Source organism: Cyprinus carpio, chromosome A7 (assembly GCF_018340385.1).
Source record: "Cyprinus carpio isolate SPL01 chromosome A7, ASM1834038v1, whole genome shotgun sequence".
Taxonomy (NCBI): Eukaryota; Metazoa; Chordata; class Actinopteri; order Cypriniformes; family Cyprinidae; genus Cyprinus; species Cyprinus carpio.
The window spans coordinates 18,631,836-18,656,321 of NC_056578.1; the positions used below are offsets into that span (position 1 = coordinate 18,631,836).

The 24,486-nt window shown below is 38.9% G+C and overlaps 2 protein-coding genes across 2 annotated transcripts in view; one reads left to right on the top strand and one right to left on the bottom strand.

The window, feature by feature from the left end:
• Window positions 1-11,078, bottom strand: part of LOC109079510 (immunoglobulin superfamily DCC subclass member 4-like) — a 73,117-nt gene extending 62,039 nt beyond the window's left edge. The window contains exon 1 of the mRNA XM_042760099.1: window positions 10,621-11,078. Within this exon, the coding sequence (XP_042616033.1) occupies window positions 10,621-10,687 (67 nt within the window). The 5' untranslated portion in view covers window positions 10,688-11,078. The remainder of the gene's footprint in view (window positions 1-10,620) is intronic.
• A 7,740-nt stretch (window positions 11,079-18,818) lies between these two features.
• LOC109071160 lies at window positions 18,819-23,330 on the top strand. Its single transcript, XM_042761367.1, has 12 exons — window positions 18,819-19,193; window positions 20,003-20,120; window positions 20,397-20,637; window positions 20,735-20,861; window positions 21,014-21,309; window positions 21,402-21,492; window positions 21,580-21,696; window positions 21,794-21,869; window positions 21,978-22,235; window positions 22,401-22,572; window positions 22,867-23,015; window positions 23,124-23,330. The coding sequence occupies exons 1-12, from the start codon at window positions 18,819-18,821 to the stop codon at window positions 23,306-23,308; spliced, it is 2,205 nt and encodes a 734-aa protein (XP_042617301.1). The 3' UTR covers window positions 23,309-23,330.
• The last annotated feature ends 1,156 nt before the right edge of the window (window positions 23,331-24,486 follow it).

Below are 24,486 nucleotides of genomic sequence, written 5' to 3' on the forward strand. Positions count from 1 at the left end.
TTCTTAATTATCTTCACAACCTCTTTGTGAGTAGAGAATTTCATTACATTCAGTATCTGACATGTTTAATACTTCTGCTTTGAAGAAAAGAAAAGAAAAAAAAAAAACATTCTCATAAATGTGGGAGCCTGTGTCCACAATATGAATTGCCCTTAGTGATAAATGGCTCCCCTTCCTAAGCCATGCCTCCCACCCCACTATGAGCCCTCCTGTGTGGTCATGTGACCAAGTGGACAGCAGCACGGAATGGAAGGAATGCGATCGCATGACTGTTTACCCAACCAGCGTCATGAGGAATAGACCCCACTTCACACACTCGTTCACACATGCATGCATCGATGCATACATTCACACGCCACTGTACATTATCACACAAGCAATTTTCAATAAACAATGCATCAAAATCATATAATATAAAACATAATTGATATAACACACAACCTAATTGTACATCTCATGGATCATGACTTCCCTTCAACAGCTACAAACACTAAAGTTCACAGACTGGAAAAACAGAGTGAATCGCTTTGAATTGCAATACACATGGCCTTGAAGTTGTTTTGTTAATTTATGATTTTGTGTAAACATACGCAACAGACACGGACACTGTTATTTAGCAGATTCTTCTTCAAACCTCCATTACATTCACCAAATAGATTTTTATTAGGATACAATCGGGTTGAGAATTGATACTTGCTGATTTAAGAGAGACCAGACAAAGACATGGCTGGTGGTCAATCTGGTTGGTGTAATTGTAGTCCAACTTTAAATAAGTTTGTAAAGCAAGATCTGCAACGCATAAGCCGCAGGGACTCAAGTGGCTCTCTTAGGTTTTTTACACATACTAATATATTTCTCATACTTTGTATATATGTACAGTATATGTCTTAATTCACCATTTTTAATAAACTTTTTGTGTTTGTATTTACATCTTTACTTATTGCTGTAGAATACCTGAGCCTCACAACAAACATTTCAATGCACAAACAGTCACTGATGATTTGCGTATATATATAAAAAATGTAGTTCTAGCAGTACTAGACCCTTTTTTGGGGACTTCAGCACCCATGTCTGTTATCTCAGGCCCCTTAAACCTACAATCACCTATCTGAATGATCGGGCACAGTGCATTCAGGTAATTTTAAGCCATTCAAAGCGCAAGACTCCGCAATAGAGAACGCAAAGCATGCAAGTACCAAAATGAGTTCTCTTTTGTGTTTTGAGCAAATACACACAAAATTATGTCAAAATGCCCATCCTGATGAATATCCACATAAAGACCTTTGGTTGTATTAAGTGAATGTTAACAGTCAAAAAAATATTGGATGTGTGTCAACATAACAGGTCCATGCATTAGGTCTCAAAGTGACAGCAGCCTCACATGCCTTCTGTTATCTATAAATAATAACGTTAAACAACAAAAAAAGACTTTGAACAATGTTTTGAAAAATGTTTGAACTTTATATACATTAGGCTAGTATTAATTGTTTCTGTGACTGCAAATTGGAATTGTGAAATTTCTGTGTCTAAAATGTTGGTATTGTAAGCACACATAGGTCAAAACAACAAAAACTACTCATTTATTTAGGCTGGGCCCGTGAATGTTTTGGCAGGGCAAGTAAATATCTGAAAAAAAAACCTTATTGTTGAGTCCTGAGGCAATATATATATATATATATATATATATATATATATATATATATATACACACAGTGGGTACGGAAAGTATTAACACCCCCTTAAATTTTTCACTCTATGTTATATTGCAGCCATTTGCTAAAATCAAGTTCTTTTTTTCCTCATTAATTTACACACAGCACCCCATATTGACAGAAAAACACAGAATTGTTGATATTTTTGCAGCTTTATTAAAAAAGAAAAACTGAAATATCACATGGTCCTAAGTATTCAGACCCTTTGCTGTGACACTCATATATTTAACTCAGGTGCTGTCCATTTCTTCTGATCATCCTTGAGATGGTTCTACACCTTCATTTGAGTCCAGCTGTGTTTGATTATATTGATTGGACTTGATTAGGAAAGCCACACACCTGTCTATATAAGACCTTATAGCTCACAGTGCATGTCAGAGCAAATGAGAATCATGAGGTCAAAGGAACTGCCTGAAGAGCTCAGTGACAGAATTGTGGCAAGGCACAGATCTGGTCAAGGTTACAAAAAAAAAAAAATCTGCTGCACTTAAGGTTCCTAAGAGCACAGTGGCCTCCATAATCCTTAAATGGAAGACGTTTGGGACGACCAGAACCCTTCCTAGAGCTGAGCTATCGGGGGAGAAGAGCCTTGGTGAGAGAGGTAAAGAAGAACCCAAAGATCACTGTGGCTGAGCTCCAGAGATGCAGTCGGGAGATGGGAGAAAGTTGTAGGAAGTCAACCATCACTGGAGCCCTCCACCAGTCGGGGATATCCTGGACGAAAACCTTCTCTAGAGTGCTCAGGACCTCAGACTGGGCCGAAGGTTCACCTTCCAACAAGACAATGACCCTAAGCACACAGCTAAAATAACGAAGGAGTGGCTTCACATCAACTCCGTGACTGTTCTTGAATGGCCCAGCCAGAGTCCTGACTTAAACCCAATTGGGATCTCTGGAGACCTGAAAATGGCTGTCCACCAACGTTTACCATCCAACCTGACAGAACTGGAGAGGATCTGCAAGGAGGAATGGCAGAGGATCCCCAAATCCAGGTGTGAAAAACTTGTTGCATCTTTCCCAAAAAGACTCATGGCTGTATTAGATCAAAAGAGTGCTTCTTCTAAATACTGAGCAAAGGGTCTGAATACTTAGGACCATGTGATATTTCAGTTTTTATTTTTTTTATAAATGTGCAAAAATTTCAACAATTCTGTGTTTTTCTGTCAATATGGGATGCTGTGTGTACATTAATGAAGAAAAAAAATGAACTTAAATGATTTTAGCAAATGGCTGCAATATAACAAAGAGTGAAAAATGTAAGGGGATCTGAATACTTTCTGTACCCACTGTATATATTAGGAATGCACCGAAATGAAATTTCTGGATGCATTTGGCCGAAAACCAAAACTGAAAATGCTTTGTAATAATCATTTATTATTTTAGTAAATAATATAAAGTAATTGTGACAGCTGTAGCCCATTTTCTGAAGACGTCTGAGCTTGGTGACTCTTGATGTGCTGACTCTGGCTTCAGTCCACTCCTTGTGAAGCTCTTGAATCTGCTTTTCCTGACAATCTTCCCAAGGCTGTGGTCATCCCTGTTACTTGTGCACCTTTTCCTACCACACTTTTTCCTTCCAGCCGATACAGCACTCTGTGAACAGTCAGCCCTTTCATCAATGACCTTCTGTGTCTTACCCTCCTTGTGGAGGGTGTTGATGATCGTCTTCTGGACAGCTGTCAAGTCAGTAGTCTTTCCCATAATTGTGGTTGCATGTTCTAAACTAGCCCAGGAGGTACCCAGTATTTATACTCAAAATTAATCAAACTAATCAAGCCCAAAATGGAATATTCTAATTTTTTGAGATACTGAATTTTTAATTTTCCTAAGCTATAAATCGTAACCATCAGAATTAAAACAAAAAAACTCTTAAAACATTTCAGTTTGTGTGCAGTGAATCTAGAATATAAGAAAGTTTGATTTTTTTTAAAATTAAATTACTAAAAATAAAGACCTTTTCTATGATATTCAAATTTTTTGAGATGCACCCGTACATTCTCGCATAAAAAACTCTTAAAATGACATTCTGTGACACAAAAACTTATACAGTACATACACACACACATACACATATTATATATATACACACACACACACACACACACACACACGTGTGTGTATATATATATTAGCTAGTTAACAGTAATACTTAATAATGATGATATGATGACAATTTTATATAGTAATATAGTGGTGCCGATTTACAAATAGGCACCACTTAGGCAGGGGTCTCTTGCTACACATTCTAACTGAGGGCTAAGCCCCCATGAGGATGAAATCCTAGAACTGCCCCTGCTGTGGATGTTGATCACGGTGAGGGAAACATTTCTGGCTACACTTAACAGCAAGATGTCCAATAAAAGCAAGGCAATTGGATCAAAAACGATTACAAACAGTAGAGATCATTAATAAAAGTACATGTTTGTTAAAAATATCCTCCAGGCTTTCAGCTAAGAGGACCATGTCAAGGCTTGAATGTTCTTGGTAGTTTGTGTGTTAGCAAACAAGTCAATTATCAACTTATAGAGAAGGGAATGCAGTGATGCACTGAAGTTTGACTACATAGAGTGTACTTGAAAAAAAAAAAAAAGTAAAAAATAAATTTACAAACCTGCTTTGACATCTATGCTGACTGTTCCACTTGCTACTATGAGAGAACTTTAAAGGGATAGTTTACTCAAAAATGAAAATTCTGTCATAATTTACTCACGCTGAGGAATCTTGAAAATAGTGTATATGCAAACATTTTTGGTGACTATTGATTTCCATTGTATGGAAGAAAAAGGGAAAAAAATGCCATACTGGTTTGAAACAACATGAAGGTGAGTAAATGTTGACAATTTTGATTTTGGGTGAACTATCCCCTAAGAAAGATAAACAATCACTTTTATTATCATGTAAATGGATACCATCTTTTCATCTCCTGTTGACCCATCTGAGGTTCTATCTCTGGTCAAGCCACAAGCTGATAGATTTTGACAGCTGTTATCCAGGTCACCGTATCCCTGGAGTCCATGTGTACAAAAGTTGAACTCAAATAGCCATTGCAACACAGAACACAGAGAACTAAGCACTATCAGCTTCATTCGTATGAACCATAGATCAGTTTGGGGATTCTTATTAGACTTATTGCAGATGGTCAAATGTATAAACATGCATACTGTATGTCAGATATTTACACAACTGAATCAATTTCAGGTCTCACTTGTTAAAACATTAAGTACATTACAAAATCACTGAAGAAATCTTTGCTAGGGTCAACAACCTGCAGCAGACCTTTGTAAAGACTGTCAGGAAGTAGGATAATGAATAACTTCCTTGTAAGACCCATACTTCCTTCTCCTGAAAATATATTCACCTCACAACTGACCAGCAAACCTGGCAAATGCAAAATACATGGAGGCTCGTAGCTTTGGAAAAACCATCTACACCCATCCAAAAAAACTACTAAATAATATAAAACAACCTGAATCAATTTCAGTTTCAATCATTTCCCTCCAAAAACTTTTCACCCACTTGAGATAAAGTGTCTTACTGTACGCCGTCTTTTGTTCAATGACAGTTGACATATTTAACATATGAAATCCTCAATTTTTTTCTAATTTATAAGTTTATATTCATTATTTATCAGCTGATAATGAATATGTAATTATTCCTGCATATTTTAAGATTTAGATTATCATCTAGCAGTAAGTCCAAGAGATAGTGATCAATTATGGGAAGGATTTAAGAGCTCTAGAAGTATACTTTCTCTATAAGAGCGCATGTTGAAGTGAGCTGCTCTGCTGATAGTTAAAACTTAATGGACATAATCAGACAATATCATATCAATTAATGGTTTACAAGTATCAGCCAGAATTTCAATATTGGTGCATCCCTAGAGGTTTTAACCAGTGATACTGACCTTTTAAAACCACCATTTATCTACTACTTGCCATCCATTTTAATAATTCACTTTGAACAATATCTTCAGCTTAAGCATCACAGCCCAAAATTATGAGTATAAACGCTTTGACATACTGTACGCTACTATAACTAGAAGCATCTGCTTCAGTCTACAGTTTGTGGAATTTTTGAAAATCCCTTCATCCCTCTCAGGGGCATTAAACAATATTAAGACTTGTTAAAGAAGGGGGAAAATGAGGTCATGAAGGGAAGCTTAATGGAGGTAATGGCAGAAGTGCTGCATCAGTACTAGAGAAAGATTACACAGCAGATTCAGTGATGATGCAGAAAATAAATGCGATGGAGCACAAAAGACTAACTCTTTCCTTTCTGCAGGACAGGCCGTGTTGCGCTGATGTGGTGATCAGAACATGGTGAGATCCCCAGGACAGAGCACACACCACAGCTCTGAGTCACGGTTGGAGCAGCAAGCCTGTGAGACCATGTGACAGACCCTATAAAACATGCCCTCTGGCCTCAACGCTGCTTCTGTCTTTTTGGTAAATCTCTCAAAGAAGACAGCTGTACATGGCTTTCTAGGAGAACACTGGAATGTTAGACAACAACCTTTACATGAGAAAGTTAAACATCTGGGTTTTTATAGTGGAGAGGCGCAGCCTGTTAAGTGCATCAACACACTGGTCCTCGTCTATTCACCCAGAGTTCACAGATATTTTCATGTATCTTTCTTGTGGAAAAACAAAGCGCTATGTTCATGATTAGAAAACAGCCCAAATCACCCTCATGATTCTCCAGCATTACTTACCACATCTCACATACAAAATAACAAAATTCCTCTTCCTCTCTGAAAACCCGGCACACAGCTCCAGGGAAGCGCAGCCTGAATTTGTGGGTGCAAATCTTAGTGGACAGGAGGGAATAGTTGCAGTGAGAAAACAGGGATGTTATGCTCTTGGTTTTCAAATTAACTGGAAAGACCAACCTTAGCAATTAAAAACTTTAACTCACTCCGACAAGGAGACCTACTTACTCGACCACTACTTCTACCTTCTTCTGTTATTGTATTTTCTTACAGCATCTCTTGTGGTGACACCTGTCAAAATACTACACTCCTCCACATTGCCGCCTGTCCATAACAGTACATCTATTATGATCAAAACATCTCTGATTTCTCTTGTTATTATAATCCAGGTGCTGAAGTAAGCATTTCATTTTGATTCCAACACCACCACAACATGCCTGTAACTTTCAATTTGACCCTGAAGATTGTGTTCAGCAATAATTAAGAACATAGAAGATTTGGGTCTTTTAGAAAATCTGAAATGTCTTCACTTTTTTTCTCAATCAACATGGGAGTTCTTTACTTTTTGGATTTCCACCTCTCTGAAATAATACGTTTTTTTCACATCAGGAATGATTCTAGGATGATTTTGTTTCCTCTGTGGATCATAAAGTAAGATATTTTGAGAAATGTCTCAGTGTTTTTGTACATACAATGGAAGTCGATGGTAACTAAAACTGTTCATTAGTAACTGTATATCAGGCAAATTGGATTGTATTTTATTTTGTGCATTCGTGACTAAACCCACTACCTACTAGATAGAGATAATACTTAATATTAAATATTAATATACTTAAGTTTTAATATAGTTTATTAATGACTCAGCAGTTATATAATATACTGGGGTAAGGAAAGGCATATAGACAATATATAGGATATTTAAATGTTTCTGTCTATTTTATATCCTCATTTAGCACAAACCACAAGAGACAGCATTATTGCAAAAACTTAATTTAACAGCAATATTGCAAGGCACTTTCCCTTTTTGGTCCATTGGTTATTATTCTTTTCCAAGTTTTTCCAAGGAAAAAGCATCATCTCCTCTATTATTATGAGGAAATAATAGTAGGGTGAAATTGGGTAAATTGGGACACATTTTGCCATTGAGATGACTGAGAAAAAATGGCCGGTCATTCTGAATGAACCCCTATTATCTTAAACATTGGGGCATGGGAGCAAAAACAACCCTTATTAACCAACAGAGATAACTTATACTTACTTCACGCATAATCTACTGGACTAGCATGCAAATCTGCAGAGCACAATGCATTTATCTTAATATAGACAAACGTAGGACAATCATCATGCTGTATGAAAACAAACAGAATTTAATATTAATTTTGAAAAAAACAAACTCAAAACAATTCTGAATGAAAACCACAAGTTATAAGTATAAATTAAAAGTAGGTAAACAGGTATTTTAACAGAGCCATCCCTCAGCATTGCACAGTGATCTCGCGCATGCATTTTTAATGCTATTGATCACTAGTAGGTCCCCTCCCGTTAACGGAGCTTAAAGATGACACTGTGTTTTGACTGCTGTGGTTGCCATTTATTCTTCCAAACGGATATCGGTGAGCCGAGTGCATCGCTGGATGCCGGGAGGTGCCCATGTGTTTCAGTGCTCCTCTTTGTTATGTAAATAAGGTGTATAGTCTTTGGATAAATCTCCCTGACCACTCCCCACCCTTTTTTCTTCCAGTGCCAGCATCTGAATTCAAGTCGCTGATTCCTGCCCGAGGCTTCACGAGCCATATCCAAACTCCCACAGCCTTTGATCTTTCCAATTTCATTACATGCAATCCAGTCCGATAAATATATTCCATAAGATTACACAAAAGTGCAGGTTTTGTACACGAAAAGTCTCAAAGCCCTGTTTAAACTAGTAATTGTTTGATTTAAATGTCAGAACAAGGAAACACAGGAAAAAGTGTATTATGCTATTTGAAAGGTTCATAATTTGATTTTGGGAGTCCCCAACAACAGGTTTACATGCAAGCAAGGTCAAAAAACACTTTCATTTTCTTATAATATGCATCTGATTTTACGTTATTTCTCAACGACTCTCAAACAATTTGTTCGAAGGGTCATCTTTCCAAACTCCTCCTCTGTGTGATGCTACTCTGCTCTGATTGGTCCGATGACCCAGTCTGTTGTGATTGATCGACTGCGTACAGCGCATGTCAGAAATGGAACTTAGTAAAGACCCAAACAATAATGTTATGTATTAGCCAAACACAGACGGGGAGTACAGTTTGTAAACCAACGTATTGCTCCATCCTTTATCATGAATTCAAGTAATAAGAAGGACAGACATTCTATATTAATCGACACATTTATAGACCAGCACGCACACAGCTTATTAGCAGAACTATAACGTAACTTAGCCGGAGACCTACAGCTATACTGACTATTTTGCACGCTTGACAAAACATTAAAGCAACAATTATTCATCATATTTACAGGTTGTGATTCAAAGGAGCAAGCTGGTCCAACTCGGTGTTGAACTCGTGGAGATTGGAGAAGCATAATGATAAGAACACAGCAAAAGGTTGTGATAATGCTGCTGCGGTATCGTAGTGAAGATGAATTTTAACCACTGATTCTTCACAGCCGCATCCTTTGGAAGTGCAAATAAACCGAATTTACTTTCACAGTGCAGCGTCTTGTCGACATGTTATCCACACGAATGAGCCACAGCGCAGGGTTGCCAGGTTTTCACAAGAACCCGCCCATTTGCTATTTAAAACTAGCCCAATCCCGTTTCGAAGGAGTCCCCAGTTAAAAATCGTGTTCAGGGGGATAAAATACATGTTTTTTTTGCAGAGTTCGCCTGCTAAAATTTGCATTCCAGGGGATAAATATCATGTTATTGGAGTTGCTTCAACCCGCAGCAACAGTGCTAAAGTAGCACAACACTGCCACAGCGTTTGAGGGGGGTTAAAGTTTTTGTGGGATGTCCAAGCAGAACGCAGGCGGTCTTTATACAAATGTGGCAACTTGTGACGTGTGAGCTTCGCGGAAATGGGATTCAAATTTTAAATGACTCGTTTCAGCGGTTCAGACTCTCTCTTTTTTTTTTTTTTTCTCGAGACAATAACTTTATTTATGATGCACTTTCAGCTTTAAAACTTTGCATACAGTTTACATTCGCATACGGCTACGGTACACACTGCATGAAAGGTAATTTTCAAAAAAACATAATACGGTCACTTTAATAGACAGAATGAAGCAAAAGCAGACTTCTTTCTCTTGCACCTGACCTGTCCAACTCCCTGTCATCTTGTTCTGTGTGAAAGGCACTTTTGCCCAAGCTTGTTATCATTATAACCTTTACATATGCATTTATTTACCCAAGATTACAATAGTTAACCAGATTTATAGGTAGCCTATCCCAATTCAGTGTAACAATCAGTGCAAGTGTGTCACCTGTAATATTTCTTCATTCATTTCAAGACAAATATTATGCTTTAATGTTAATTTTAAAAAAAAATTTAAATATTAGTTAACTCAAGAACACTCAGGGTAAATACGAGTATATATTCACTTGTAACGTGTAGAATTTAGACCTTTTTAAGAACATTTCCCAAATTTGGAGCTTCAACTATAAATAAGGCAGTCTAACAAACCCCTTTAAAGTCCAACATTTATTTTACCAAATGTTAGCTACTTTGCTATAAGTCATGACGACTATCAACCTGTACATTCTGAGCCCCCTTGCTATGTCTGCCCCTCTGAGCAAACACTGCCTTGCTTTCTATGCCTCTTCATCCATTAGTTTTTTTTTAATTTTTGGTCAATATCGTTTTATTTTTTACTATTAACAGTTACGTCGAAATTAACTAAACCGTTACTCTATATTGAACGTATAATATTGTTTACAAAAGTAAGGTTTGGATGTGACAAAAAGTTGAACCCAAATAAATCTTGTAGCCCACTTCAGCGTAATTTGATTGCCTGTTTGCGTAAAGGATTTATAAAAAAGGAAAACGTGATAAGTAAAAGCTCCGAAACGCTGCAACAAGCAAGGTGCATGATTTCTCTCCCCAGCCCCTCTACTCACATATCCTGACAGATACAAAGAAATACATAGACCCAGCCTACCAGACACACACAACTTTGCATGGGAAAACACTGGGGTTTAGATTTAACTTGTATTACCTTGCACGGATAATCCACAGTAACCGAGAGAAAGTAGACAGAAGAACCAGATATTCTCCACCGCCATGTATAGCGTTTGATTTCCAGCAGCGGGGTAAAGCAGTGTGTGCTTTATATGACCGCTACAGCTACATACATATAATGGAATTCGGGAAAAATCTCTTCTGGTTTAATTAGTTGCGCGTAATTTCACGTATTTCCCTGTCGCGCGCTTTCCCCACCTATAAACATAACATGGTTGTGTTAGTCGGGGAAGAGTCGTCGTGTCTCTCGGCGCCTCATCGCCATGTTGTGTCCAAATGTTAAGTGTGTGAGAGTGTGTGTTAGCTCTCCTTACACGCGCGCACACACACACCAGTGAGTCCCGCTTTAGGTGTCCACTGGAGCTGCATGAAACGCTGCCACTATCCTCACACACCCCCTTTCCATGTAGACGACTCCACGCTAGTTTCCTGTAATCTGCAAACGCGCTGCGACAAATACACGACACAATGTTAAACAAACACACTCTGACTAATTTCGAGCTTCGTATTTCACCAGTAGCAATGAAAAAGACACCATTGTTTAATATGATGTGCTGATATAGTTCTATAGCACGAGCCAATTTGCTTTATGGATGTGTTCTATATTTACAATTTCATTCACTATAACTTCAGTAGTGTTGATTGCATAGGTCTACAAGGCACACACAGTTCAATGTGTTTGAATAATAGCCTCAATAACATTCTATGGTTCATTTATATGCAAGTCATAGACTAGTGTGCAACACACACGCATAGAACACAGTTGGGGTTGCAGGACCCTCTGCCTTGACCTTCAAATGGGCCAGAGAATCCTTCTCTCCTGGTGTCTGAGGGGGTGAGAGATCACATGTGCATCCATGTAATGTGCTCCTACAGGACGAGGATTCCACTCCGCCTGGCCACTTACTGCCTCTGAACACAAAGAGCTAACTAGGGTCAGCTCAACCACAGGATTTTAAAAGGATTGTTTTTTCTTCTTCTGACTGTCCATTTTATTTTAATGAATAGTCTGTCTGTCTGTCTGTCTGTCTGTCTGTCTATCTATCTATCTATCTATCTATCTATCTATCTTTTATTTCACTATTTTTCCATTCATGGACCCATTTTATATTGCACAAAATGTTCTTTATAGTGTAAAAAGGTTCTTTAGCTTATAAAAGTGTTCTTCACACTAAAAGTACACTTTTACCAGCACACATTATCAACACATCTCTCCTCACAGGCCCCTTCCCCACTGCATTCAAGCAGGCTCGGGTAACCCCACTGCTCAAAAAACCTACATTAAACACTTCACTTACAGATAGCTACAGACCTGTCTCTCTCCTTCCATTCATAGCGAAAACCCTCGAAAGAGTTGTTTTCAACCAGATATCATTGTTTCTCTCACAGAAAAACAAACTGGACACTAACAAGTCAGGTTTCAGGAGTGGCCATTCAACTGAGACTGCGCTACTGTCAGTCACGGAAGCCCTGCGGATTGCAAAAGCTGATTCTAAATCATCAGTTCTTATTCTGCTGGATCTATCTGCTGCTTTTGACACTGTCTATCATCAGATCCTCCTGTCTGCCCTCTCATCACTGGGCATCACAGGTTTGAATCCTATCTCACTGGTGGGTCTTTCAGGGTGGCTTGGGGAGGGGAGGTATCCAAAGCACATCAACTTGTCACTGGGGTTCCTCAGGGATCAGTTCTTGGACCCCTCCTCTTCTCCATATACACTACCTCACTGGGTCCCATCATACAGGCACATGGCTTCTCCTACCATTGCTATGCTAATGACACACAGCTCTATCTTTCATTTCAACCAGATGATCCAACGGTAGCTGCACGGATCTCAGGCTGCCTGCTGGACATCTCGGCATGGATGAAAGAACATTACCTACGGCTCAACCTGGCAAAGACTGAGCTTCTTGTCTTCCCTGCCACTCCAACTCTACAGTATGATTTCTCCATCCAGCTAGGTTCTTCTACAGTTACACCATCAACTTCAGTCAGAAATCTTGGTGTAACCTTTGATGACCAGCTGACCTCCAAAGGCCACATTGCAAAGACAGCTCGATCTTGCAGGTATGCATTGCACAACATCAGAAATATCAGGCCCTTTTTAACGGCGCATACTGCACAACTTCTTGTCCAGGCCCTTGTCATTTCTAGGCTGGACGACTGCAATGCTCTTCTGGCTGGACTTCCATCAGGCACAATCAAACCTCTACAAATGATTCAGAATGCAGCGGCACGAGCCCAAAAGAGCATGTTACACCTCTCTTTATCTCCTTGCACTGGCTACTGGAATCCCTGACAATTTTCAAGCGACAGCTGAGAACTCATCTCTTTCGAAGCTACTTGACTTCATCATAAAAAATAAAATAAAAAGGTCTTTCTCTTTATTCCTTCTCTTTCTAACTTGTACTTATTTGAACAATGTCTAAAACTTGGTATTACAAGCACTTCCTGAGTCTGTTTGGCTCTTTAAGAAGAATCGCTTTATGTATCCCCCAATTGTAAGTAGCTTTGGATAAAAGCATCTGCAAAATGACAAAATGTAAATGAAAAAGTGGATATCTTAGTAACTGTTCACTGAAAGGATCTTGTACTCCGAAAAATATAGTTTCCAAAAGGGGGTTTCGCTGCAATGAAGAACCATTTTAAATTACACAAAGGACCTTTCAGTGAAATGTTCTTAAACAAAGAATTATTTATTTATTTATTTGAGTGAGAAGAGTATTTAAATAATCTGAAGAAGCATTTTCCACTATAAAGGAACTTTTGTACATTTAGAATTTTTATTTTTAAGAGTGAGGGAACTTAAAATGGTTCTTCTGTGGCATCGCTCCAAAACCCACTTTTGGAAGCTTTATTTTTATGAGTACAAGAACCTTTCAGTGAATATGCAGTTATCAAAATATATTTTTTTTCTTAGTGTAAAGAACACTTTAATAATCTATATAATAATCTAATCTCTTTCTTCTGAAGACAGAGAACATTTATACTAATCACAAAACTACAAAACAAACACTAAAAGATACCAGCTGTAAACAATGTTTTTAAGCACAGCATGATGGCAACATTTTGAGGAGAGGGTCCAGCCTTGTGTATTTACAGAGCAGATTAGAGAAAAGCCACGGGAGATTATTATGTAAGCATTTATTCATTACCCATGGAAATATGTTTTATGATACAGACTTTAATATTTCATAGTGTATGTATATGGATTCTGCCTTTTGGGCAAAATCGTGTTCAGAATGGGCACAGATATTTTATCTCTCCCAATCGCAAATGATGGGCTTTCTGGGGGTAACCGTATCCAAACCTCAGAGGGACTAAAACAGATCAAACAACAGGGACGTTCCTCCTGCAGCTGCTATCTCTCCAAACAGCACTGCTCCTGTAAGCAGAATGCACTGTGCTGTTGTGACTCTAGATTGCTCTGCTTCCACCACATCAAAGGCACTTTTGTCATGGCATAATGGAGTGATTGTATGCGTGCGCTTGTTGTTTTTAGGGTGGGCTGCTTTCACTTCTAAACAAAAACAAATAAAAAGAATAATAATATGCACTTGTCTCAGACACAAAGAAACACCACAAAACACAAATATGCTGTTTAGAGATCTCGAACATCTGCTCAAATGAGTTAATTTGGGGTGATAAAGTGCATTATAGTTTATAAACTGCATGGCATGACTGAAAGCTCCTTCTGAGCAAGGCCTCAGTTTCGTTACCGCTAATCAGATAAAAGTATGTAGTTGTTAATCTGATATAGAATTATAATACATTTTAGGTCTCACTAGAAGAGATGTGAAAGAAAGGAAGTAATCAGATGCTTTTGTAGAAGTCAGAGGAAGTGCCCTTAGTTTGATTTTAATCTGAGTCATCCTATTCATTGCAGGACAGAGTGAATGAATGAGATGAACTTTTCATCCTTGAATCATACATCCCAGTGAATGTAAAGCCAAGGCATTTTAGAAGTATTTTGTTCGTATATGTATTAATCACTGAATCGTGTTTAGCTACATATCTGAATGAAAAATTCAGTGTTCAGAGTAAAAGACTCTAAATGAAAGATGACATACGTGACCCTGGACCACAAAACCAGTCTTAAGTCACTGGGGTATATTTTAGCAATATAGCCAAAAATACATTGTATGGGTCATTTTTCTTTTATGCCAAAAATCATTAGGATATTAAGTAAAGATCATGTTCCATGAAGATATTTTGTAAATTTCCTACCATAAATATATCAAAACTTAATTTTTGATTAGTAATATGCATAGCTAAGAATTCATTCTCAACTTCAAAGGTGATTTTCTCAGTATCTCGATTTTTTTACACACTCAGATTCCAGATATTCAAATAGTTGTATCTTGGCCAAATATTGTGCGATCCTAATAAACCATGCATCAATGGAAAGCTTATTTATTTATTGACACTTAAGACTGGTTTTGTGGTCCAGGGTCACATAAGAAATGAAAAAGCTGTAGCAAAGTGTTGCTTAGAAAAAGAAAATTATGACCTTTTTGCTGTGCATACGCAGACATCTCAACTGGGAAAACATTTGGAAACATTGTTTGTTGACATAAAGGGTTCTGGGTACACCAAATGAGGTCACGGATTGCGCTTTTAGATAAAAGTAAATAAGAGCTTTGATTTTTCAGTCAGATTTACATTTTATTCAAAGGAAGGAGACAAATGCATCACTTACAGTTTTTTCAGCTAGGACAAACCCAGCAGAGCCAGTACCCAAATATGATGGTGTTGTAAATAACTGCCCTGCCCAGTTACTACACTGCTCCTCCACCATTGTAAGGGCACCAAATGTATGCTTGGCACAGTCCGCATGTCACCATGGTTACTGAGACTCAGGAGTGGCACATAGGCATGGGACAAAAAGCTCTGTGGTACAATTGGTGGTCCAGTGCCACTTGGATACACTGGCATGCGGCCCAGAGAGGGAGTAGAGAGAGTACGTGGGCTACTACTGTAAGAATGGGGAGGCACCCAGACAGCAGCCAGAAATCTATGGAAATCTATCCACAGTACATTGAAGGTCTGGTGTTGCTTGGTTTATTTTCCTGGACTCCCCCAAAAAAGTTTTAGTATGAGCTATTGTTGTGGCTAAAAATATGATTGAATGATTTTTCTTGTTGGATTGAATGACATTTTTTTTCCCCATGGGAACAAGCAATTTCTTGTTATTTATACTAACATTTCCTCATATAGAAAACATATTTGATGTTTATGGGAAACACTTTCCAAGAAACAATGAATGTTTCATTTTATACAACAGTTTCAGTCCTTGAATCTGATTGGGTGAGCAGCCTTCCAAGACTGCTAGTTTTTAGTCTAAAACACTGGGACATTTCTCTGTTTGTGTCACTCTGCTTGTCTGTGTTTGTATTAATGGATTATCATTAGGTTTCTGCAGGTTACATCATTACAGTAGTAGATGCTGGAGCAACTAGGGAGTTTTGGCAAACTTCCAAGGACCCTCAGGATGATTTAAATATATTTAAAGTCACTGACATAACAGATTTCTAATGACAAAACACTGACAAAACACTACTGGATGTTGCTTTAAGATGCAATGGTTAATTCTGCTGTGACTTCTTTTGGAACCATTGTTGCTGACTGAGCAAAAATGAAAAATAAACTCAAATAGTTTAAATGTAAAGGTGTGGTCACAATTAACTTTGCTATTGGCAAATTGTGGGCATAATAGTGTAATTTCATTAGGAATCGATTGGGAAATTCACTTGAGGGCAAAAGATTTACCCACTCAGTGTACAATTACATGACAACAATTGTACTAAAAACTTGCTCTAAAAAGTATTTCCTTTGCGTTTTAGAAAGATTTTGTGTACAGACAACCAGTGTTGGGGGTAACGCATTACAAGTAACGTGGGGTAATGGGGGTGATTAGTTTTTTTTAATTTGATTATTTTTTTTCGAGTTACTTTTTAATTTACAAGAAAATATTTTTCAAAAAAGTAACGCCAGTTACTTTGTTTTCCATTTATTGACTGACAAGTCTCCTGTCCCCATATTGGGAGAAATCTGAAGTACAGAGGCGTTGTGTGAACATGATGTAGTTCTAGACTAAATGTGAATGTGCATTAATTCATCCCACTCACAAAAAAAAAAAAAACAGATTTAGTATTCATCAATGAATTAAAAGTGAAATGCAAACTCAGAATATGACGCAAACCTGAAATAATTAAATATGTTAAATAACACAAATGTATCTAATCCCATTTTATTAACTAGTGTCTTTTAATGTGTTAATTATTTTACAATCAAATAAATGTTGCCTTGGTGAACATAGAGACTTTTTTAAAAAAATTTTGGACAGTGGTGTACATTTATCATGGGGATGAGGCCTTTTCAAATTTCCGTCCCTCTGGAGGAGAGAGAATGACAGGGACCCCTAACATAGTGTAGTGTAACTGTAGTTTAGTGACGGGATATTAAAGAGAGAGAGAGGATAACTGTGTGTGTGAGTGTTTGACAGTCAGTACATAAAACTGGAATTCCTGACTCCCTGTGTGCATCTCACTAGGTGGAAATCCGCTGACTTCACCAGTTTCTTGCTGATAGACATTAAGTGTGTTTGACTTGAAGTGGCGTTGCGGACAGTTCTGCATGCTTTCCAGTCGCTCTTGTGGTACTTTGATATCATACACCGATCTGTTTGCGCAGCACCGCTTCAAACTCCTCAGATTGTGTCTTGGTTTGTCAAACAGGCCTTTTGTCCTACAGAAAACATGAAATCTGTCATCCATGCTTTAAATGTATGATAACAGATGTTATCCCGTTCCACCGCATCCCAAAGGTGCTCCATTGCACTGGCTCTCAAATCGAGTCCTGGGGACCCCCTGCTCTGCACATTTTGCATGTCTCCCTTATTTAATACACCCAATTCAGATCACCAGCTCGTTAGTACAGAGATCCATGAACTGAACTGAGTGTGTCAAATAAGAGAGACATAATGTGCTGACCAGTGGGTCCCATGACTGGAATTGAGAACCACTGCTCTATTGGATTGAGATCTGGTGACTATGAAGGCCATTTGAGTATAGTGCAGTTGTTTTCAAACCTGTCCTGGACAATTTTTATGCTTCCCTTATCACAGACACCACAGACAATTTAGTTCTTGCAGTCTTTACTTAGCAGCTGATGAGCTGAATTATGTGTGTTAGATGAGGTGTTTGAAAAAACCCCTGATATAGTGAACTCATTGTCGTGTTCAGTATACCAGTTTGAGATGATCTGAGCTTTGGTTACTGAGCTAACGTTACTAATTTTCTCCTCATAAATGAAGCTGACTTCCTTTTACTAACCAGAAAAAAAGGTGGACTGGAAACAACCAATTGCAAAGCATGGCTCTTTCACATCAACACAAAAGAAACAACCTGAATACATTTATAGAATTACAAGTTTCACATTTCTGCTTTTAAATCCACCAAAATTGGCCCCGTTCACTTCTATTGCAAGTATTTCTTCGTAACCTTAGAAGAAAACAAGGGATGAATCTGAATGATCTTTTGTAGTAATTAATTACAAATGCTGTCGATTGAGCATTGAACTGAAAACATTGCTTTATTATAACATGCACTCTGCTGCCGTATGCACATAAACTGACAGTCATCACTGATAAGCTACTACTAAATATTGTAGAAACTTAATTTTCTGTAAAAGTTGCTTTGCAATGATTTGTATCGTAAAAAGCGCTATACAAACAAACTTGAATTGAACTCTTTAGTATTAATATCTAATTATTTAAACAAAATGCAGACCTGAAATACTTAAGACACAGAAAAGGTTGTGGTAAAGTAAAACCACACCGCTCTCTTTGGCAATAAAAGTATTTAAAGGCCATCTTTCAATTTAATTGTATAACTTAATTTATACAGAATCTTGTATGAAAATGTCAATTTAAAAAGAAAAGACATACATATGTTTTACAACACCCACGGGCAGAAATTAAGAAAAAAGTGTACCTATTCTAAGCTACGCTCCAAAAAACCGCCTTTTCCCAGAGAACGCGTCATATGACGTAACGACAGGCAAACATAGGCGCTGCCGCCCTGGTTCTCAGTGTGGGTTTACGACGTGGTGGAAACAGAAAAGAGAGCTTATCGTTATCGTTATTATAGTTACAGTAGGTTTGAGTTGTCACAATGGTGAATTCTTGTGTTTGTTTTGGATGCAACAACTCCAACTTGTCTGGCCATCGGGTCCACCGATTTCCAAACAAGAAACACAAAGATTTCCGTGCTTGGATACGTTTCGTCCAGGCAAAGAGAAGCAATTTCGCTGCCTCCTCGTTGACAAGACACACGGTGGTATGTGAAAAACACTTCACACCGGACAGCTACAACCAAGGAGATCTAATGGAATTTCGCATGGGATTTCGACGAAAAGAGTGGGTTAGGCTGGCAAATGGAGCTGTGCCATCGGTGCATGCAAGTCCACCAGCAAAATCTGGCGGGAGTGAAGAGTCTAACGTTAACACTAGCAGAGAATCTGCGCGTCGAAAACGAGAGCTTTGCACAGTAAGTCTTATAATACCTTAAACAAATTGTTGCATCGAAATGTAGCTCTGCATGTAATTTCTGCAAATGTATTTTTCTTGACGTTATAATGGATTAGTCTTGGCATGACTTTGAGAAGTTAACGTTAGCACGATGAAGGCACGAAAGTCCGCCTAGCTGCCGTCAGCTTACTCTTGTTACACCCCGTAAGGCTGCACATGAGCCTCCTGACACTTATTTTATTGAGCTAATAAGATAGGGTTCCAGACTGCGACCATTTTCTGAGAATGTGCGAGTTAAAATTGTATGTGGTCGCATTTGTGCGAGTGCATGGTCATGTAGCCTACTAAGGTTACTCGGTTAAATTCACACATGTATTTTCCTGCATTGAACTTGTTTTAGCGCCCGCCAAAGTGATTTTTTTTTGTCCCGCCAAAGTCTTATTTGATCGGTGAGTAATGTAGATGAACTGCTGCGCTTGTGACAGGGCGCATGTTTAACTGAGCAGAGAAAGACAGCCGGTCGTGCGCGCGCACTCTTTCTCATCGGAGCCAGGCGAAAGTGTAAACAAGACTTCACTGTCTCCAAAACGCATCCAAGTAATGCTTTACAATATTAGTTTTTTCTTAGTTACATCGAAGTTGCCTTGGTTTTCTTTGACTAATCGAAGCTGGTATCAACAGGGCACATGCGAGGGAATGCAGCTCGGTACTACTTTGAAAAGATTTTGAAAAGATTAGCAGTCTTTTAAATAATGCATGAATGGGGGATTTTCATGAAAGGACTACATTTTTTTAAAGTTCAAAGTTGTGATTTTGGTCTGTTTTCAGATTTTGGGAGAGAGTGCTGCCAGCAAAGACGGGGCGGGTGCAACTGCCACTTCAGATCCTGAAGGTGATGGAGATGGAGACATCTCTATAATGGACCCTGAGCCAGAAGTGGTCCATCGTGGATCACAGTGCAACATAAGATGTTTACATCGTTCATTAGGTAGTTAGCTTATATCTAGCATTCACCATACATGCCATATACAATCACAAATAAGGATTACATGTCAAAAATTTTCATGATCTCCATGGTTACTATTTTGTAATTTACACTTTTCAGACATTAAACATTAAAAATTATGAACTTCATAATGTTAGAAAAAGATATTTTGTACTGGGTTGCATTAGATTGTATGTGTTGTTACTAATGAAAGTACAATGGTGAACAATTATTAAGATGAATCTCTTTCATCTGCTGTTCAGGTAAAGCCTCAGATGGTGGATGTGGGGACTCAAACCGAAAGGTTTGAGCATCGCAGATCAACTCCACTGGCCAGTCCTGAACAAAGTGATGATGAATGCTCATTTTCTGATATCATCAACCATTCTGGTGATATGTCATGGAGTCCAGGGGAGGAGATGTTGAGCGAGTCCTCTGAGGAGGAACCAGAAGAGCTGGAATCTCTCAGTGACCCAAAGTAAAAACCTTTTTATTAATGGAAACTGTTTCTGATTGTGTATCAAAAAATGTCATAGTCAGAATTAAATGTGTTTTTTTCCTTTTCTTGTTTTCAGTGCTGTTGACAAGTTCATTGTTTGCCAGAGGCAGTTGCTGTCCTTATTCACGGTTTGCCCTGCATGCTGTGGGGCTACCCAGGGACACATAATGCACCCGGAAGGAACTTTCATAAAAGTCAAGCAGGTAATGTCTTATTTGTCAGCTGTCTGTGAGGAGCTGAATTATAGTCTGTGAATGTACAGTATGTATATTAATTATTTGTGTCTTAACTATACAGGTATTTCACTGCCTCATTTTAAAGCTGCTTGAGTATTGAATCTTCTCTCATCTTTCAGGCCTGCAGAACTTGTGGTTATGAGCGTTACTGGCAAAACCAAGAGAAGGTGCATCGAAACATGCCTGCCTGCAACCTTTTACTCAGCGGTGCCATCCACTTCTCAGGTTGCATGGCTACTCAGACAATCAGGATGCTGAAGCTGTTTGGACTGCAGTGCATAAGTCCCGGCACTTTTTTCCGCCATCAGCGCTATTACACTATCCCTACCATCGTGCAGGCCTGGAGGAATGAGCAGAGGGGGATCATCAGGGAGTTGAAGGAGACGGGGGGATTGATCCTGTCTGGTGACTGCAGGTAGAATGGTCCAGCTCACGTCACTGATGTAGAACAGGTCAGTGTGTGTTTTTGCATTAACCTCTAAATGTAACTGTTTTTGATGTTCTTAGATCAGATTCTCCTGGACACTGTGCCAAATATGGTAGCTACTCCTTGATTGAGGATCGAATTAACAAGGTTTTGGATGTTCAACTTGTCCAAGTAAGTTGATGTCACACAGAAATCTTGTGTCTGATTTAGTTACTGATATTACTGTAACTGTTCAGTAATAATCAGTTGGTTTTACAGAGCTCAGAAGTCCCAAGCAGCTCTTGGTGTGAGCTAGAGGGTCTAAAGCGGAGTATGCAGTTCCTGATGGACCAAGACATGCAAGTGTCTGCTCTGATAACAGACAGAAATCGGCAGGTAATGATGCTAGGAGAGATCTAAAGCTGAACAGCATTGACAGGCACAGTATCACTCAAAATAAATTCTAAATTCTATAAAATCAATTTGTGTTTAGGTGGCCAAGTGGGTACGTGAGAAAATGTGTTCAGAAGGAACAAGGCATTTCTTTGACGTCTGGCATATTGGGAAAAGTATGTATTGGGATGTTGGTAGTTCTATATAACAGACTTGTTTTTTGTAGTTAAATTCACTTTCCTAATAATTAGTTTGCTCTGCTCTGTTTGTCTGCTCTGGAACAGGTGTACAGAAAGCACTGGATGCTGCTGCAAAAGAGAGGGACTGTGAGGATCTGAAGCTGTGGAGGCCAGCCATTATCAACCATCTCTACTGGACCGCAGCTTCCACCCCTTCAGGAGATCCAGATGAGATGCAGGCAAAATGGCAGAGTATGATAAATCATGTACAGGACATACATGAACACAGCACTCCTGCATTTACCAGCTGCGCACATCCACCGTTGGAAGGAGAGGCAAGAAACAAGGAGTGGCTGGAACCAGGTACAACATAGTAGCCTATGTTAAAAGATGTCAAATGTTTTGAGGCTAAACTTTTTTCAGTGCTTGTTAAGTTTAGTTTGGTTTTATCAATAATAACTCCATGTGTACTAATAATTACTTGTGTTATGAAATGCGACAGACTATATGACAGAATGTTTTATTCAGGATCACCAGCAGCCACTAAACTGGAGAGTGTAGCTGCCAGGAAAGCACTGGTAAAGGATATTCGACAATTGTCACCTCAGCATCAGACATTCTCCCTGGAGGCCTACCATTCCCTCATTCTGCACTTTGCTCCCAAACACACTGGCTTTTCTTTTCTTGGGATGTACAGCAGGTAGTGTTATCGCTTAAAAGTATCGATACTAATAAAATTAGGTCTTTTAGGCTTTTTTTCAATTTCAGGATATTGCAATACTTTTGAAGCAGGTAAATGATGACAGAATGAATATGGCTAAAAACTAATGCAGTCTTGTATAGCAGACCAAAATGTTACATACAAAATAATTGCAAAGATGAGTCATTGTCTTAGACCCATTTGAACTAAAAACATTAATGTCATGTATTTCTGTTGCATTTCACTGCATTGGGTAAGCTTTGGTGACCTAATCTATCTACTTATCTCCTACAGACTTCTCTTAGCGGCCCTACATTTCAATAATAATGGCAACAGAGATGTAGCTCGAACCAGTGAGGGTGAGGCACGCTATGCCGTTCGCTACCCGCGGTTTCGGAAAGGTGGCTGGGTAGTCAGACCCATCAAGGAAAAACCATCTTACGGTTAGTAGTTTCACTTAGTTTTTCAATATCTTTTTTATGTGAATCTATCTTTTTTTTTATGTGAGTCAACCATGTTACTAAACGTGTTCTAAACATTTCTCTCCTCAGGATATGCAACAAATCTTATGGTCTCTCTGGTAGAGGAATACTGCAAGTCACCACAGGCCCTACAAGAAAGCAGTGCTGTCTTGTCCTCTGCTGCACCGCCCCCCCTCACCTCTTCCCTCCAGAAGGTTTCCAAGGATGAGGCAGTCAGCCTCCATCTCGCACGACACTCACGTTTTAACATGTAATAAAAGATAAATTTTACCAGTACAGTTTGTTTCACTATGGATTTATTAATCGTCTTTCAAGCGGGGCCACTGGAAACCTTTGTATGTTTGTCCCTCCTCTGCAAACTGCCTCCTTATTGCTGACACAACACATGAAGGTATGGCTTTCCTAATGTTCCTGCCTAGTATTCCGTACGCCCAGCGGACAACCTGCCTGTATGCTGTGTATCGGAACTGCCTGTGGTGGAGATTGGGACATAATTACATACGATCATACCATGTTTTCATAGTAAACAATTCCAATGGTAAATATTGCATGTCCTGTTGGCTGGTATTCTACTGTACTACACAACACCAAAGTTGTTTTTATAGTAAGTATATGGAAACCACTGAGTTTAAAAACCTGCTTAACAGGATTTACTATTTTGGTGTAGAAAAGCTGGTTCTTTAAATTGCAGTGTGAAATAATTTTTGCTCAAAACATACTCTGGTCTGCTGGCTTGGAGAGGGCCATGCTCCTGTCTGAAGTTCATGTATGCTATCTGAAGCACAAAAGGATTCAGACAGGATGCTTCAAACCCTTGATGGAGTGTGAGGCAGGTAATGTCTTCTGGGGGATCTAGGTTCTGGACAAGGGACCAATAGGCATCGACCTCCCTACAGCACACACTCTCCACTGCTGATGGCATAGCCTCACATCTACCACACAAGCACCTGTTAAACAAAATGTGCTAAGATAAACTCACTCTTCTTCCCTCTTTGTAGCTCTAGTGGTTGGTTTAAAACCTTGTAAGAAACGACATGTAGACTACTTACTTCCTAAAGCTTAGGTAAATATGCACTGTAAAAAGACACACCCCCTGCACAGTATAGGCTGTAAATTAGATGCATTTATCTGCATGCTTTACACCCAGTATCCCTCCACGTGACAATAAAAGATCCTTGCAACAATGACTATTTACATGAACAGCATATTCCCGTCCTAACCGGAACACTAACTGCTTTTATACACGTACTCCGCAGTACATGCGAGCTCATTTACATAATGTCCGTCGGAAATACTAAGAGGGGAGTAGTATAACAGCCGGCTAAGTTCGGAATTCCAGCTGGCCGGTTATGTTGTTTAGATATACGGCCCAAACGCTTGACATCCGCAGAAGCAGAACATGCAGACACCTAGGTCTGAAAGCAGTTACTGA